We start from the raw sequence: 18,515 nt of genomic DNA, 5'->3' as shown, positions 1-18,515 counted from the left end.
TTGTAGTCAAAGAACGTAAATTGTCTGACTAAATTTACCTGGATTCTGCAAGAGACCTCTCGGGTTGACCAGGCGCTTGCTGTGATCAGGCTGGAGTTGAGGTGGGATGCTTGAAGTCCTGGGTAGGGTTTTCCTCAAGTACCGGTGGTATGGTGGATCGGCTGATTCCTTATCGGCCGGTCCTACTGGCGGTCCGTTTCACGGGAGCAACACTCGAAGTAGGTTAGGTAACGCGGGGTGTACTGGTGGTCCGTTTCACGGGAGCAACACGGGAAGTAGGTTAAGTGACGCGGGGTCTACTTGTGGTCCGTTTCACGGGAGCAATACTTAAAGTAGACTGGTATGCCGCGGATTTTACTTGTGGTACGTTTATACTGGGGCCACGCGAAGTAGATAGTTTTAGAGGGTCCTACCTCGTGAATCGTTTTACACAGGATCACAAGAAGTAGGTCCATTTTAAGTGCCGTAGTTTCAACACTGAGTAACGAGACGATTGACTCTGATTTCGCAACTGTCTTTATTTCAGAAGATCAACTCTTATATAAGATGCTAAATATACATCATTAAATCTAAGAATGGTCAATGTTATGGACGTGCTAAAACTAATTTTAATGCCAGGGTCACCCACCTCTGAATCTGCTGACTCAGATTGTCTGTTCATGTACTGCTTTTCACAAGCATTTCGGCTCAGCTGGCTGGTTTTTGCTTGCTTCGGCCAGTCGGTCATTCTCCCCGCTGATAATGCTGATTCTGCTTCCGGTGCCGTCGACTAGTGCCGGGTTATTAGGTTGGATATTGGTTTATGCTTATCGCTAATTTATTACTAGCTGTGCCAATAGGCTAGTGGGTCTGATGCTTGAATATTGTGACCTGCTGATGCATCTTGATTGGGTAGTAGGTCTTGGCAATAGGTGCCAACATTCTTCCCCCCCCCCATTGAGGTACTCAATAATAGGGGCTGATTTTTTATTTTTGCAATACTATTAGTATCTCCGTTGATCATGTCGAAGCTCTTCTTTCGGATTATTGGTCCTTATTACGGGCGTATGGAGTGGGCCTGTCATGACCGGGACTCCAGAATCCTGCAGCAGCTCCGACCTCAACTTCTGGTATTATGGCCGCATCCTTCCTCGCCTCTCTTGGGATGGCGAATCGCGATCTCATTATCGTCCAGTTCCGACCGTTTGGCCGCGTTGCCCGACGGCGCCTTACTCGTCGTTCGGCTTGGAGCAGTAACGACAAACTTTCTACTGATAGTGGTGCTTCTTAAGATTAACTAAACTTAATAAATCCTTCTTATTTGTGTCTTGTTTGCCTTTTACTGAAGAGTCCCAGGACCGTATACTTCAAATCTCTTGTGATGTCCATCCCTTGTCAACATGGCCAGACCGATTCGTTGTTCGATCAGCTGGAATTCTTCTCCTTGGGTTAATGTCGTGCTCTGGTGATGGGTTGCTGAGGTGTCTTTCCTGGCACACCGCGTGTACCCTGGAATGGAAGAAGTAGCATCACGAAAGCTGTGCGTACCGATGGGTATGAGGCAGCAGAAGGTGAAGGAGAACCACGACGCGCCGATAGCGGGGCATCTAGGCGGAAGAAAAACAATTGCGAAAATAGTAGCACGGTACTTCTGGCCAGGGATGCAAAGGGACATAAGGGAGTATCTCAGGAAGTGCGAGACATGCATGCGGTATAAACCAAGTCAGATGCAGGCCGCAGAAAAAATGCTGACACAGGTCCCAGAGGAGGCATGGGGGACGGTATGTGCTGACTTCGTGGGACTGTTGCCGAGGTCAATTCGCGAAATAATTATCGCGAGATACGCTTCTGCGTAAGCTCTTAGTTTTTATGCACTTGTTACTCGGCATTGTTTTGGATCGGCCGCGGCATTTGTTTTGGGGTTAAATTGACCTACAATACATTGAAATACAAATTAGACCTCGTCTTATTAATTCGGCCGCTTTCAAAACGCTGATAGCTCTACATTTGGTGACCCCGGCGTGATCGCGCCGGTTTCATTTCTGATCATTAAAATGCTTAAAGTAAAACTTGTTCCTGTTTTCTCCATTACCTTGCACCTTGCACGAAAACTTACATAATGGAGTCTGGAGACCAAGTTAGTGCCTCGGTTCCTGCAAGCAGGGAAAGGCTTTTGCGGCGAACAGCAGAGGTGACCTACCAGGAGCTGGAAGCCCTGCATAATAAGGTCAAGACTGCAGTGCAGAAGTACGATTTGACCATCATGGTACTGGAGCCGTTGGAAATTTTTTTTCCCAAGAAATTTGCCACACTCCAGTGTGAGTTAGAGCGATTGAGATCTGTTGAAGTTGGGAGTTGGGAATTATTCTGGAAGTTCTCCCAGCTTGTCGCTGATGTGCGCTTTGACATTCAGGTGGGAATGGAACCTGCACACTCCCCTCGTCTCGACAGAATCATTCATAGCGGCTACGAAGGTGCAAGATGGTCTGTGGAAAATCGGCGCTCATGCAGTCAGGATTTCCCGCTAGACCGGGACATCCAATCGGGTTCTCGGGATTTGAAATTCGAACGAAACTGAAGGGGGCATGCGCACTTGTAACATTCAAAAAATCGAATTTTTTTTTGCATTTTCTTAAAGTATATACATTTAGAAATGATTCGGTGAAAATACACTGAGCTACACATGCTGAAAGGGAGGGGCCTCCGGTAAGTGTAATGGTGAGTTGGAACTTTAAACACGTTTTTCGCAAAACTACGTTTTTGAAGTCGGTGACCATTCTTACTCGAAAACTAGTGACCCGATTGTCTTGAAATTTAGCATCCTCTTTTATTACATAATAATGATTATTATGATGTAATAATTAATAATGATTATTATGATGTAATAAAAGATTATATTGATGACAGGTAAAGGATACGGATATTGTTTTTCGTATACGGCCTATCGTGAATAAGATTTATTTTACCCTTTATGTCTGTTCTACATGGAATTTTTAATTCCCAGGATTTTTAATTCCCAAGCTTTTCTCAATCTTTTTCGATTTCATAAAATAATTGTCTTGTTTCAAATATATTCATAAATATTCGTAATAATTGAATACCCATTAACTTTAGTTACCTTTTTGTATATTGATAACTCATTTTTGTTTTCAAAAGTTCCCTTTTTTATATAACAAGCAGTGGCCCCAGTATCTATTAAAATCTTTAATAGAAGCTCCTTGGTTTTTCTGTCTATCTTATTTAAATAAGGCATTTCCCTGTAAGGTTCTGATCTAAAAAATGATCTTCATTGATATTATTTAATGTGGTTACTTTATTATCTGGCTGATTTTCTGATCCGTCTGGTTCACTTTTTTAGGCTTGAGTTTTCTCTCTATTCTGATTTGTACGATAGTAACTTGAACGATTATTTTGATAATAATTATTATTTTGTTTTATTTTAAACAAATTCCTCAAGAGACCTGTGATGTTGTGTGTTGATCTTCCATTCTGTATTTAATGTAGATTGTTGGCGATTTGCCCTTCCTACCTTCTTTAGTGTTTCTGTTTTAGCACGTTGTTTTTTGTTTTTTTGCTTATTGAAGTCTTTTGTTTAATGCATTTCTGATTTTTGATATTTAATTAATTTTTTTTTGTTTTATTTTTTATTTTTATACTTTTGTTGCGTTTTTTTTTTATTATTTTGTGTTATTGTATTTTTTGGTTTAAGATTTCACACCAGTATTTTAAATTCACCTTTTTCATTTATTAATTTCCATTGTCACAGCATTGTAATTTTGTTGCGTTGATTCGGTGTCGGTGGATTTTTCAATTTTTTCACTAAAAATGTTAAGTTGTTGGCCGCGTGAGCTCCGTTTATAATTAACTATTTTTTCATTAAACAATTTTTGAAACCTTTTTTTTAACACGGCCCCACTTTGGGCGCCAATTACATTTAGTTTTTTTGGATGAATTAAAAATATATAACTTTTTACTTTGGCTTTAGTCTCTTATTTTATAAATGCAAGGCACTTAATATACAAGACACTTTTAAGTACTAAATTATTGGGTGTACAAGTAGAAAACCGCCGTTTTTTTCATAATTTTAGGCTTTAAGCTTTTTAGGCGAAGGTTTTGCTGTTTCACACCCAAGGAATCCGCGAGTTTTTGTTGTGATTGACAAGAATCTTCATCCAGTAGAGCCTCCAAATCCGCGTCTTCAAAATTTTTCACAAGACCCGGTCGATCCTTGTCTTCCACGTCATACTCGCCATTTTTTTACTTTGCAAACCATTCTCGACACGTTCTTTCACTTATACACGACTCATCATAATCATTCGACGCGCTTCAGCTGCCGATTTTTTCGAATTGAACGCGAAAAGCAAAATCTCCCGCAAATGACGCTTATTCGCTTCGAATTTCTACATTTTCGTGAGCCAACGAAATGATAGACAATAAGAATACACGAACGAGGCAATGTAGAGTTGTTAACCGATACTTTAGCTCGCCATTTGGCGTTCCCGATCAAAATCTCTCACCGTTTTGTGAAGATGGCAGCACTTAGTCGAAAACGGCGGTTTTCAACTTGTACACCTAATATTTTGTATGAACCGATCGTGTTCTCGATCCAAATAGGACTGACTTCTGACATTTTTGATATGATCCAATTAACCGCGACCAGAAGCTTATGTTTAGATTAATAGCTTAAGGGGGCATGCGCACTTGTAATTTTCAAAAAATCGAATTTTTTTTTTGCATTTTCTTAAAGAATATACATTTAGAAATGTGTCCACAAAATTTTGAAATGATCCGGTGAAAATACACTGAGCTACACATGTTGAAAGGGAGGGGCCTCCGGTAAGTGTAATGGTGAGTTGAACCTTTAAACACGTTTTTCTCAAAACTACGTTTTTGAAGTCGGTGACCACTCTTACTCGAAAACTAGTGACCCGATTGTCTTGAAATTTAGCATGCTCTTTTATTACATAATAATATAGTACTTAATCGAAGGATTGATTTTTTTATACAAAACTTTTTTTTTACAGCTGAAAAACTACCGCTTTTTTTAACGAAAAACGATTTTTCAACTTTGAAAGGTCGCCATTTTGTCAAATATTTTTTTTTTTTATATCCTTCGATTAAGTACTAGATAAACTTTTAATAAATATAAATCCGTTTCATTTTTTGATTTCAAACGATCCACATTTTCACAGTGTTGGTCACCGCAACTTGGCTTTTTCGGACGGACCTAACTTCGACGTGGCATAACTTGAAACCCCTAAATATTTTCAACTTTTTTTTTTTCAAATTTAAGTTAAAATAATGTACTTTCACATAATAAAACTATATTTAAAAAAAATTCAATAGTTTACGAGAAAAAAATTCGGTAAAAATGCCTATTTTTTGGCCCTCCAACTGCGCATGCCCCCTTAAACAACGATCACGATAGCCAGGACGTGGCCAATTGCGTCTCATCAGTGCCCCTGCTATCCACCGCTCCAAGAAGTTTGTTCGTCCGTAGAGCGTTATGAGGCCACTACGTCGAACTTGAAGTCGCGTGCATAACGGTAGGTCTCGGAGTCGTAGTCAAAAGAACGTAGAAAAGTTCTGACTAAATTTACCTGGTTTCTGCAAGAGACTGCTCGGTTTTACCAGGTGCTTGCTGTGATCAGGCTGGACTTGATGTGGGGTACTTGAAGTCCTGGGCTAGTTCTTCTCAAGTACAGATGGTATGGTGGTTCGGCTGATTCCTTATCGGCCGGAACTACTTGTGGGAAGTTTTACGGGAGCAACACTCGAAGTAGGTTGGATAACGCGGGGTCTACTTGTGGTCCGTTTCATGGGAGCAACACTATCGAAGTAGGTGGATTTTAAGTGCCGTGGATCAAACACTGAGAGACAATTCACTCTGATTTCGCAACTATCTTTATTTATCTTTATAAGATGCTAAATTGACCATAATTAAATCTAAGTAAGGTCAATGTTATGGACGTGCTAAAACTAATGTTAATGCCACGGTCACCCACCTCTGAGTCTTTTGACTCTTTGTTCGGAAGGGAACAAAGTGGGAGTCTGCGGCGAGACACCAAGAGGCATTTGAGAAGCTAAAGTCACGGTTACCAGAGGATCCAGTGCTGGCATGTCCGGATTTCTCGAAGAAATTTGATGTCCGTCAAATTAGCGTCGCCTAGTTAGCGTCGAAGTGGAACGGTGGAATCGGAACACAGCAACGAATTTTTTTATTTTCAATTATTTTACTGTTTAGCTACTAAATTGATTGAAATAAAGTTTAGAATTGTTAAGAATTGAAGAATTTATAGTAGTTTCTTACTTTGGGCGGGATCAGCAACCTTAAAATACCATTAAAATGCATTTGAAAAATTGGCCCCACACTGTTTTGGGTCCTAGCTCAGAAATAAGAGGAGGCCCCAAAAAGCCCGATATTGCAGCTAATAGGTCGAAATATTGAGGGTAATTCCTGAAAGTTTCATAAAAATCGCTCCCTACGTTTTGGAGAAAATCGGATAAAAGTGGGCCAATCTCGTTGACGGCCCATACAAAAATGACCACCAAAAATTGTTTTTAATATTCTGAAGCTCTAAGAGGAGGCCCCCATATGCACGGTAGTTGAGTCGATGTATCACCTTTTCTAGTATATCTGGAGCAAAAATCATTCAAATCGCTCCCTACAATTTTGAGAAAATCGATTTATAGTTCCCCATTGATTTTAATTGATAAGGGAGGCGCCAACAAGTTCGTTCCACTAGTTCCAAATCTACAGACCGCATGAATATGATTATTGAGTCCTTTACAGAGGATGCCCCATTATGCACGGTATGCCGTTGCAAAGCTAATTTTTCATATAATTTAATAAGACTATTTGCATTAAAATCGCTCCCTACAATTTGACGCAATTTATCTTTAAAAATTTCTGCATTTTCTTAACCAATACTGGACCTTGTTCCCAACACAAATCGCGCCAATGTTAAATTTGAATGGCCCCACATGCTTTCTTTATGGAGGATGCCCCATTTTGCACGGTATACCATTGTAAAGCTAATTTTTTTCTGAATCGAATGAGATTATTTCTATCAGAATCGCTCCCTACGATTCGATGGAATCAAGTCTTCAAAATTTCTGAACCTATTTTACCAATACTGGCCCCATAACCGGTTCACATGTTTTGATGCTGGCCAACATGGCGGCAGCCATGATCGAATTTGAATTTCCCCATTATCTCCCCTTATAGAGGATGCCCCATTTTGCACGGTATATCACGAGAAAGCTAATTTTTTTGCTTAATCGAATACCGGTCGTTCCATTCAAATCGCTCCCTACGATTCGATGGAATTAAGTATTCAAATTTGTACATGCTTAACAGGTGCTTAACAGCACAATGTTGTAAAAGCTCAACAGCCACATGTGTTGGCCTATTTTCAACACTGAATGGGCGCCATTCCCCAAGCATGTACATATGTATATTTCAAGCATGTACAAATTTCTCTATTCGTTATACATATGTAGGTGTTCTCAGAACTGTTGATTCTTATTTCTCTACTATTTTTCCAGCTTTACCTTCTACCATCTAGCCCTGCTGCTGAAACAGAAGATCACAGAGTTCCATTATTATTTTGCTTTACGTTCTATCACAAAGATCACAGAGTTCCAGGCATAGATGGAGCGGGTTATCCTGCATAACGATACCGTGGAGTAAAACGCCAACATTGAGTCGCTGATCCTCGGATCCTCGATCTTTGACGCTCAGCTACTAGAGTTCCAGGAAATTGATCTGTGCAAACCACCAGTACTGACTCGCATTCTGTCCGTGATGGAGAAACACAAGGCGGTGGCAAATGAAGCAGCTGTCAGTGACCTTAAGCAACTGATTCTACTGTACGCCTCCAGATAGGAGGCAGCACTAGCTCCAGGTGCCAGCAACCGACGCAACCGAGGATCGCGCATCTCAGCAGCTGCTGATTTTAGGTAAGGTGTTTTGTATTCACTTTTAAATGATTTTCAAATATTTATTATATGTGGCAGGCAAAAGAAGCTGATGCGCATAGGATCAATCTCCAGTTGGGCTGAATTCTCTGGCTCTTAGCGCTCCGTCAACTCGAAATCCCACATTGGTAGCAGTGATTCGAACTATTCTTCATCCCACTACAGTGGGCGCTCAAGGGGACGTGGCTTGCGGATCAGCAACATTGTGCAGGCCCAGATCGAACAACTCTTCACGGCCGTGGCCAAGTACGCCATTTGTAGCTTCGATGTCACCTGCCTGGGATCACTACCGTTGAAAGACAAAGTTTGCAGGAGCCACTGCGTCAGCTCTATCTGGCGGAGTTGGCCAATAAGGTGAGTACTACACATGGAATTTTGAAATAACTCATATCATAATCCTCGTAATCTTATAGAAACTCAGTTCGGGCTCTTTGGACATCTGTGCCACGGGACTACGGGTAAAGGTCAGGCTACGGCCATCTCGAAAGGAGCCAGTCCCGACGGAGCGGAGGAGAATGAGGCCCATTATTACGCCCTTCCACAAAATTGCCGTGTGGTCACCTTGGTCAGGTAAGATTAGTAGATTACACTTCGAATTCATCTAATGTGACTTTCATTTTAGAATTCAACTCTTGTAAACTCTTGAATCACATCATCAAGAGGGACTTCCCGGGACTATGACCCCAGGTGGTGTACAACATCAGCTATCTATCTGCAGAATCATGATGTCAACGGCTGGAATGGCGCCCTGATGACCACCTGATCGAAAATCTTACACCCATTCGGAGAGCAATGATAGGGAATATATAAGATGGTGAGTATATAACGAGCATAACTTTATAATCACTTTCAAACCTGTGTCATTCAAACCAGTTCCCGGGACAAGGGCTCGAGGGATTGGTCACGATCACCGGAATACTGAAGCCATCGGTCCCGAAGGAAGCGATCGGAACGCTCTCGCTCGCAGTGTTTGCAGCTTCGCCGCCTGCCAGCTTTAATTGATTTACCTACGCGACCACGCTCTCCTGATACCATGGACTACGACGAGGAAGACTCGCGCTTCCACTATAAAATGCAAGCGTCTCACTACAGGCACTCTTCCGAGTCGCTTCATTGCGGAGATAGGGATCGGGATGATGAAGAGCGATCGTGTACACCGCAGGAGCAGTTCGAGCCCATTCTCAGCGACGATGAGATCATTGGTGACGACGAAGAAGACGATGCAGAGGACGCAGCGGCGATTGCGGAATACGAAAGGGAGTTGGAAGCAGCGGCGGCTGCAGCTCCTCCCGCCATCAACGCCTTCGAGCCATGGCAAAAGCCACTGCAGTTCTACGAAGGTTCTACAAAACTACAAGCGACGCAACTTTGTGCTTCAACAGTTCTTCAGCAACGATGAAGTGCATCTGCGACAGGCGGCCCATGTTGTGCAAATCGCTCTAAGCTGCCAAGCGGCCTGCATGCAGCCACAGCTCGCTTTTAACATTCGCCATATAAAGCTGGGTGCTCGGATGGCAGAGCCCAGAGGCTGCAGTGAGGAGCTGTTACAGCAGTTACTTAAGGAGCACCAATTCGACCCATTCGAGGCGGTCTTCAAGCTGTACCATGAACCCTTTATAGCCTTCTCCATAAAGCTTCGGCTTCTCAAAGCCGTGTATGCTCTGCTGGACACCCGCCTGGGAATTGCGCATTTTCTGAAAGCGCCAACGAATGGATACGAAGCGGTAATAGAGACCCTGAAGACTGCCAAGCTAACGCGGTCGAAGTACGCCCTGCAAGCCATCATCAAGACGATGCATCTGTGGGAAGCCCTGGGGACTGTGCACCATTGCTGCGAAGGCTATTTTTGGAGAGGAATCCAGAAAAGAGCAAAGACGCCGAGTTCAAAACGGAGACAGTGATCATCTGCAAGAAGATAGAGTACTCATTCCAGATGCTCATGGAGGCAGTGAGCACCAGCCAGTTGAGCTACCAGCAACCCCGGCGCTTTCTACCCGTGTCTAAGAAATTCGAGGTGGTCACCGATTCCATGGCCCAACGGAGCTTCGCCAATGCCTTGCAGTCCTTCTTGAGGCACCACGCTCTGGCGGAATCCCTACTGTTGACACTCCCGCATTTTTTTCTAACCCCACCCGCTCCAATATGCCCGCCCCAAATACAAATAAAATGTTTATTATTAATTTTATCTTGTTTTATATTTTTTCTTTTCACTTTTTAAGAAATTTTAATTTTCAGAATCTTCAGAATCTTCAGAATCAGGACCGGCAGTCACTGCTGCTTCTGCTTGCATTGCTGCAGCTGGTTCAGTGGCTGCTTCTGGACCTGCTGCTCCTGTTTCTGTGGCTTCTGGGTTGCGGGCCCGCCGTGGCCGACGTCGGAGCTGGCCTGGCGGCGCTCCCGGGGCCCGTTCTCCTTGCTCTCCCGGGGCCCGTCCGCGGGGCGCTCCCGGGGCCCGTCCGCGGGACGCTATCGGGGCCTGTCCTCGGGGCGCTCCCGGGGCCCGTCCGCGTGGGGCTCCCGGGGCCCGTCCTCGTGCCTGTCCCGGGGCCCAGCGACCACGGCGTGGCACATATTCGTATAAAGCTACGTTCTGAAAATATATTAAAACGTATGATTGTATTAGCGATCGAATAATACTAAATAATGTATTATTACTACTTACACAATTTTTTATGTACACCGGCATCGTCTCAATTGTTAAATGGAAATGGGGAATGGCGCCCATTCAGTGTTGAAAATAGGCCAACACATGTGGCTGTTGAGCTTTTACAACATTGTGCTGTTAAGCACCTGTTAAGCATGTACAAATTTGAATACTTAATTCCATCGAATCGTAGGGAGCGATTTGAATGGAACGACCGGTATTCGATTAAGAAAAAATTAGCTTTCTCGTGATATACCGTGCAAAATGGGGCATCCTCTATAAGGGGAGATAATGGGGAAATTCAAATTCGATCATGGCTGCCGCCATGTTGGCCAGCATCAAAACATGTGAAGCGGTTATGGGGCCAGTATTGGTAAAATAGGTTCAGAAATTTTCAAGACTTGATTCCATCGAATTGTAGGGAGCGATTCTGATAGAAATAATCTCATTCGATTCAGAAAAAAATTAGCTTTACAATGGTATACCGTGCAAAATGGGGCATCCTCCATAAAGAAAGCATGTGGGGCCATTCAAATTTAACATTGGCGCGATTTGTGTTGGGAACAAGGTCCAGTATTGGTTAAGAAAATGCAGAAATTTTTGAAGATAAATTGCGTCAAATCGTAGGGAGCGATTTTAATGCAAATAGTCTTATTAAATTATATGAAAAATTAGCTTTGCAACGGCATACCGTGCATAATGGGGCATCCTCTGTAAAGGACTCAATAATCATATTCATGCGGTCTGTAGATTTGGAACTAGTGGAACGAACTTGTTCGTGGACTGGTTCCGGTTCACGAGTTGGCGCCTCCCTTATCAATTAAAATCTATGGGGAACTATAAATCGATTTTCTCAAAATTGTAGGGAGCGATTTGAATGATTTTTGCTCCAGATATACTTGAAAAGGTTATACATCGACTCAACTACCGTGCATATGGGGGCCTCCTCTTAGAGCTTCAGAATATTAAAAACAATTTTTGGTGGTCATTTTTGTATGGGCCGTCAACGAGATTGGCCCACTTTTATCCGATTTTCTCCAAAACGTAGGGAGCGATTTTTATGAAACTTTCAGGAATTACCCTCAATATTTTGACCTATTAGCTGCAATATCGGGCTTTTTGGGGCCTCCTCTTATTTCTGAGCTAGGACCCAAAACAGTGTGGGGCCAATTTTTCAAATGCATTTTAATGGTATTTTAAGGTTGCTGATCCCGCCCAAAGTAAGAAAATACTATAAATTCTTCAATTCTTAACAATTCTAAACTTTATTTCAATCAATTTAGTAGCTAAACAGTAAAATAATTGAAAATAAAAAAATTCGTTGCTGTGTTCCGATTCCACCGTTCCACTTCGACGCTAACTAGGCGTCGCTAATTTGACGGACATGAAAATTGTACTGCAAACAGACGCCAGCGACTACGGCTTGGGTGCAGTTCTGACGCAGGACACTGATGAGGGCGAGCGAGTGGTCACCTACGCCAGTCGAACGCTGATAGGCGCGGAGAAAAATTTCTCGGCAACCGAGAAAGAATGCCTACCAATAATATGGGCAATTCGGCAGATGAGGTCATACCTGGAGGGGTACCAGTTCGACGTGATCACGGATCATATGGCGCTGAAGTGGATGAATAATATAGAGAGCCCACTCGGAAGGATCGCGAGATGGGTCTTCGAGTTGCAACAATCTGATTATGTTATCAGCTACAGGAAAGGCAAGCTGAATGTAGTTGCAGATGCACTTTCCCGCCAGCCGTTAGTAGAAAAGTTAAGGAGTGCCACAGCAAGCAAAGACGTTGAGTACGTTTGGATAAACGCACTAAAAAGGAAAATGCGAGAAAACCCACAGAAGTGACTTCGTGGGATCGTTGCCGAGGTCCAAACATGGAAATATCATGCTATTGGTAATGATCGATCGGTTTTCAAAATGGACAGAAATGGTCCGAATGCGGAAGGCCACATCTGAGACGCTGCAGAAGGCGATTCGAGAAGGATTATTCCGAGATACGGGGTGCCAAAAGGGATGGTGGCAGAAAATGATGTCTAGTTCACCAGCCGGAGCTTCAAGAAATTCCTCGAGGAGCTCGGAGTTCGTCACCAGTTCACCGCACCATACACGCCTCAGGAAAACCCGACGGTAAGGGCAAACCGGACGGTGAAGACGATGATTGCCCAGTTTGCAGGAAAGGACCAAAGGACGTGGGACGAGCACTGGCCGGAATTGATGCTGGCGGTGAACTCGAGCGTGTCGGACTCCACGGGGTACTCTCCGTGCTTCATCACCCAAGGCAGAGAGCCAAGAATGCCGAAAGCAATTTTCGACCAAGGGGCATTGGGGACAGGAGAAGCACAAGCCACTCCCTCAGAAAATGCGGAAAAATTACAAGAAGTGTTCGAGCTGGTGCGGAGAAACATGGAGCGCGCGGCGCAGGAGCAAGCTCGGCACTACAATCTGAGGAGGCGGGAGTGGAGCCCGAAGATCGGCGACACAGTGTGGGCAAAAGAAGACCATCTATCTAAAGCGGCCGAAGGTTTTGCGGCGAAGCTACCGCCGAGATACGACGGGCCATATGTAGTAACGAATTTCATTTCGCTGGTGATCGCCGTGCTACGTCACGGGAACACAAAGAAAGAGAGGAGAGCCCACATAAGCGAGCTAAAAGCCCAGGCGGAGGAATCGGCACCGCAGGCGTAGGACAGAAGGAAAAGGAGAATGTGCAATCACCAATAAGGGCAACAAGAGAAAAAAAAAAAACACAAAAAAAAAAAAAACTGCAGAACACATACACATCCACGGACCTCTGGCGGTCCGTAAATGTACCTGTAACTCAGAGTTGATAAGTATCACCGACATAGTTAACTACGGAATTGTTGATAACTGTCACGAATGCGTCCCGAAAGATCAGTCCATAAATGATGCATCAAGATGTATTAAAAGAACAAATCAAAGATCAACAAAAATCCCCGTCAAGCTCCAAAACGGAAAATACACACACAATCACGGAATTACACGAACAACCGGAGAAAGGAGGAGACCCACAACGGGAGCATGGATGTAGACGAAAGAACCGCAAGAACGGATCGATTCCAGGCGGCAGGCCTATAAAAGGCAGCGGTGGACACCGGCCGGCCTTCTTCTTTTTTCTACAAGACTACCATGGACGCTACACAGACGCCGTCATCCCACGCATCACCGTTGGTCTCCTCGGACGAGAGTGTCCTGGAGATCCTGGATTTGCCAGGATGGGACGTCCGGCGGCTCCAGTCGACGAGGAGGGTCCTCCGGGTGATGGCCCGGGGGGCCAATGGAGTTAGGGCGATCCCGGTGGGCAGAGCCAGGACGGAGGAGGAGGACCACCGGCCGAGCCAGGAACTTCAAGCGCTGAGAAGGAGGAGGATGAGGAGCCAGGACCGGCGGAAGGCGGACGCTACCCTGGCGCTGGCAAGGGCCAGGAGTAGGTTGGCCGAGGAGATGGCCGGAGAAGCAGTCCGCCAATGGAAGGCGGAGGCAGCGGCAGGGCGTGCCGCGATGCTCCAGAGAGCGGCGCGCCGGAGGTGCCAGCAGAGCAGGGCCACCCGGCGGGGCCGTTGGGCCAGGAAGGAGGCGCACGACGCGCGAATAAGGAGGATGACGGGGCCACGGGAATGGCCAAGCCGGAAGTGGCAGCCGGCGAGGCCACCCACCCCGCACCCGCAGGAGCGCCAGGAGGAGGAGGCAGAGGAGGAGCCATGGACGCGAGGTCCGTGGGTGTGGCCAGCCCCGAAGGAGAGGCCGGGGCTGGAGAGGCAAGTCTCCTGCCCGGAGAAGAGGCCTCCGAGGCCGGTGCTCAAAAGAGCAGAATCGGCAGGAGATGGAGGAGCACTGCCCGAGCACAATTGGCCGCCGGAACTGAAAAGAAAGGTGGAGGAAGAGGCCCGGAGGAGGAGGGAAAAGCCGGGCAGGTGGAGTGTTGTCTGGCAGATCGGGCCAGAGAGTTTTCGGGTGCGCGGCGGACAAAACGGAATACGCGTCACCCGAAAACTGTAGCATAAACAAAAAAAAAAAGAATAAAATAAACAGCTCCAAAACAAAACACTTACAAGAAAAAAAGGGGGGAAGGGGAAATATATATACATATACATAAATATATATACATAAAAATATATATACATAGTAAAAATATATAAAATAAGAAAAAAAATTTAAAAAAAAATGAAAAGAAAATAAATACAAGAAAAAACCAACAAGAGAAAAAATATATGTGTTAAAAATATATAAAAGAAGGAAAAATATTTGAAAAAAAGGGAAATGAAAAAATACAAAAAAAAATGATAAAAGTGGAAAATATATAAGGTTCAAGAGTACATATATATAATTATATATACAAAAAAAAAGGAAAAAGCGGTACTCACAACAGCATAGGGAAATGGAAGGGGAACGACCCTAAAATCACCCGAAGAAGGGGGGAAGTGGATAAGGGTATCCACACACAAAAATATCCACACGCAAAAGGAGGAAAAAACAAAAAAAAAATCAAAAACAAAAAATTTTGCAAAACAACAACAAACATGAAGCTGGAACCACAAAGCTTCTGTCGTTCCCGAAGAAGGGGGGAAGTGTGAGGAGATTAGATCTCCCCCACGGCAAGACAGGTGGCAAGAGGGGCAGCAGCTGGGGAGGAACAAGCAAGTCAGCACTGCAGCGTCGGATGGGCCAGCGCGGCTATGTTTAGAAAAACGGAAAGGGAGAAATGCGTCGAGCACAGACGGCATGCGGGGGCAGCAGACACAGACGGCATGCGGGGGCAGCAGCGGGGGCAAGAGGAACTCGCACGGCGTCGCGCACGAAAGAAGGAGGAGGAGGAGGAATCACCGTGGAACGTAACGGTCCCGGCCGGGCCTCCGCGGCCGCGCTCGAGGGTCATAGGAAACAGCGGGGACGTCGGGGAACGAAGCGGCCGGCGACTGCGCAGCTGTGTTTACAAAATGCATAAAAACACAGAAATGCATTTGGAATGTCCAGGGGGGGATCGCGGGGTATCGGGACGAAGTCCGATGACCGGCACAAAAATAATGCGGATCGGAGGCCCAAGCGGCTCAATCGGAGGAGGGACAATAAAGAAAGCCCGCCAATAGAAAGACGGCGGGATTGGAGAAAGCTAACGGAGAAAGTGAATGAGCGGAGGATTAACGGCAGGAAGTAGATTTGCAAGGATTAACGGGCGCCTCTGGCACTATATAAGGAGGGCCCCTGGAGCGAATCGAGGCCGAGTCTTCTAGGGAAGCTGGGAGAGTGATTGAAAGACCCCCCGTGGGTAAGTCTGCCATTCAAGTTGGAAAGTTTCCTTGGAAGAGTTAGGAGTACAGGCTGAAGGACCCCCCGTGGGTAAGTCCGAAAGTCCTAAGTGCGGGCTATTAAAGCGAGTGAGCGAGGATCTACGACAAATAGCTTAAGGACCCCCTGTGGGTAAGTCCGGCGGCGGTACGCGAATCGAGCAAGGAGCAAGGGGAAAAGGATCAAGGATCCGCGGCAAAGCTAAGGCCCAAGGTTAAAAGAGTCGGGTGGAGTTATTCCCGGACACGACAGGTATCCTGGTGTAGTGGCGGCAACGACGGGTCAGCCTGGCGTACGCCTTGTCTGCTCCTGACCGTTCGATCCAGGTGTGATCCTGTAACGCGAGGGATAGCCAACCCGGGAACTCAAGCCCAATAGTAAAACCAGGCAGGGACACCCCGGGAAGTCAAGAGAATCCTGATCCAGGCGCTGGAGCGTATGCGCAGCGTATCACCTGGAGTTAAAGGAGACGCGACGCCCAAACCTCGGGCCTACCATAGATCCTGCGGGGCGTAGGCACGCAGGTGTTTGGAGGCGAGTGGCGAACGCGACCTGGGGCGTGTCCTGTATGGTAGGAAGGCCCTTCGTGCCCTGATCCGGCCGCTAAGCAGCGAGGAGCATATCCTGCCCGGCGTATGCCTGGGAGGTGAGCCACTCGGTCTGTTAACACGGGTTAGGTGCCGGCCACGGCGAAAGGGCAAATTCAGGCAAGCCAAGGGTTCCGAGGTCCACGGCACCCTAAACGGAGAAGCAGCAACGACGAGGGAGCAGCGGCAACAGTAGAGCAGCGACGACGAGGGAGCAGCGGCAACAGTAGAGCAGCGACGACGAGGGAGCAGCGGCAACAGTAGAGCAGCGACGACGAGGGAGCGGCAGCGTCGGCCAGGCAGCGGCAGCAGAAGATGACAAGCAGGAACACAGGCCCCGCAACCAGAGTCCGTGAGTCCGAACGAAGGGAACCGAGAGCCGTTTCGGCGCCAGGCACCAAGACCGCACGACCTGCCGGGCGCAAGCTTTGGGATAAGCTTTACAATAAAGGGGATTTATTTGAAAAGAAGAAATAACGTGTTATTTCTGGGCTCGGGCAATCACGTCGAATTCATAAATTCGGTGGAACGTCTGTTCGGCGTCTGTTGCGAGCAAAACATAGCAAAACAGTTCGTTACACCATGTAGTACTAGGCCTTCTTTCTGATTGGTCAATGCGCATACAGGACTCTTTGTCCTCTCTTGACCTTGCTTCTGGCTCCCTTTTGGAGATGCATGTTACCCATGCCGAATAGGACGTGACTTCCACTCCTTGAAGTTCCTTGGTTACTGGCCCTTGCACTCTGTGCTCTTCTGTTGTGAGATGAAAACCTTGGGCTTGTGGTTCGGGGTCCGTCTGCGGCTCTCCTTGTTGATCCGCCATGAGTGGGGAGCTTTGTAATCTTCCGGATTTTACTATTTGCTCCTTGCCGATGCATGCAATCAAACTTTGTCGTGGCTCGTTAGCTTCCAGTGTCCAAGCCGCCGTATTACCGACGACTTGTTCTGCCTTGGTATTAGGAGCTGATTCCGGTCGCACTGGCCCCATCACAATCCATCCAAGCGCGGTATTTTTTAGTAGTGGCTGTCCTTCTCCTAAATATGCCTGGCTGGCATACGCTGGGAGATGATTTCGGCGCCCAAGAACAGATTAATATTCTGGGGCTGCGTAAATTCAGGATCGGCTAAGCGCAACTGAGGTGAGATATTTCTTGGCGCTTGAATAGGGTGGGATGGTTGATTGAGCATTATTTCCGGTAGTACAACGACGTTGATTTGATCTTTGAAGTCAGTGGTTAATGATGATAGGGTCACCAGCCTTTTTTCGTGATCTTTTAGTTGCTCCTCCCAGTGTAGCGATTGCCCAGTGTCAAGATTGGCTCCCAGTTATCTGTTGACACCTTGAGTGCGTTGAGAGTGGCGATCGTTCGGAGCACGGTATCATGTAAGCTGCGCAGCTGGTCCGCTGATCCATTTGTTCTGGGGTGTCCGAAAAGCTCTCAGCCTTTAATTTTGGTATCGATTCTTTAGTCGTTGCCGGGCATCCTGGTAACTGGTCTGTCCGCCAATTGACGGTGAGATTAGGTTTATTGCTTCACCTGTTACATGAAGCAATAAACCTAATCTTCACCCGCTGTAGTCTTGATTGTGGATGCATTCCGTAAAAATTTCGTAGAATCGTAGCCAATGTCGGTAGTCCCCGTCAAACTTTGGAATTTCTACTGGTGGTATTGCAAACGGAGGTGCGATTGCGGGTTTCATAGCTCCTTCATGTGTTGTCTGACATGTGTGGACACTTTCGAAGACAAGACGAAGACATAGCAACAGAACAACAATCACACGAGCGAAAACAAATTTTTGTAGTCCAAAACTGACTCTCAAAAAATGAAGAGGGTGTTAGAATTTTCATAATTTTAAGCACATCTGCAAAATTCTGCAAAAAAAATTTACACGTTTAATACCTTAAGAGCCAGGCGAACACATTGGTATACAACTTAATTGTGGATTTTTGTGGGGTCACTACTAAAACTTTAGCTAAACATAAAAAACAACGTTCAAAATATAGACAAAAAAC

The 18,515-nt window shown here is 45.8% G+C and overlaps 1 protein-coding gene across 1 annotated transcript; it reads left to right on the top strand.

Annotated features, from left to right (window-relative positions):
• Nucleotides 1-8,391: 8,391 nt before the first annotated feature.
• LOC116655204 (protein virilizer-like) lies at nucleotides 8,392-9,399 on the top strand. Its single transcript, XM_032452738.1, has 3 exons — nucleotides 8,392-8,529; nucleotides 8,582-8,773; nucleotides 8,833-9,399. The coding sequence occupies exon 3, from the start codon at nucleotides 8,993-8,995 to the stop codon at nucleotides 9,356-9,358; it is 366 nt and encodes a 121-aa protein (XP_032308629.1). The 5' UTR covers nucleotides 8,392-8,529; nucleotides 8,582-8,773; nucleotides 8,833-8,992; the 3' UTR covers nucleotides 9,359-9,399.
• Nucleotides 9,400-18,515: the final 9,116 nt, after the last annotated feature.

Source organism: Drosophila ananassae (assembly GCF_017639315.1).
Source record: "Drosophila ananassae strain 14024-0371.13 chromosome Y unlocalized genomic scaffold, ASM1763931v2 tig00000112, whole genome shotgun sequence".
NCBI classification, from domain to species: Eukaryota; Metazoa; Arthropoda; class Insecta; order Diptera; family Drosophilidae; genus Drosophila; species Drosophila ananassae.
Note: the sequence above shows the minus strand (reverse complement) of the source record. Positions and strands in the feature narration are given on the sequence as shown.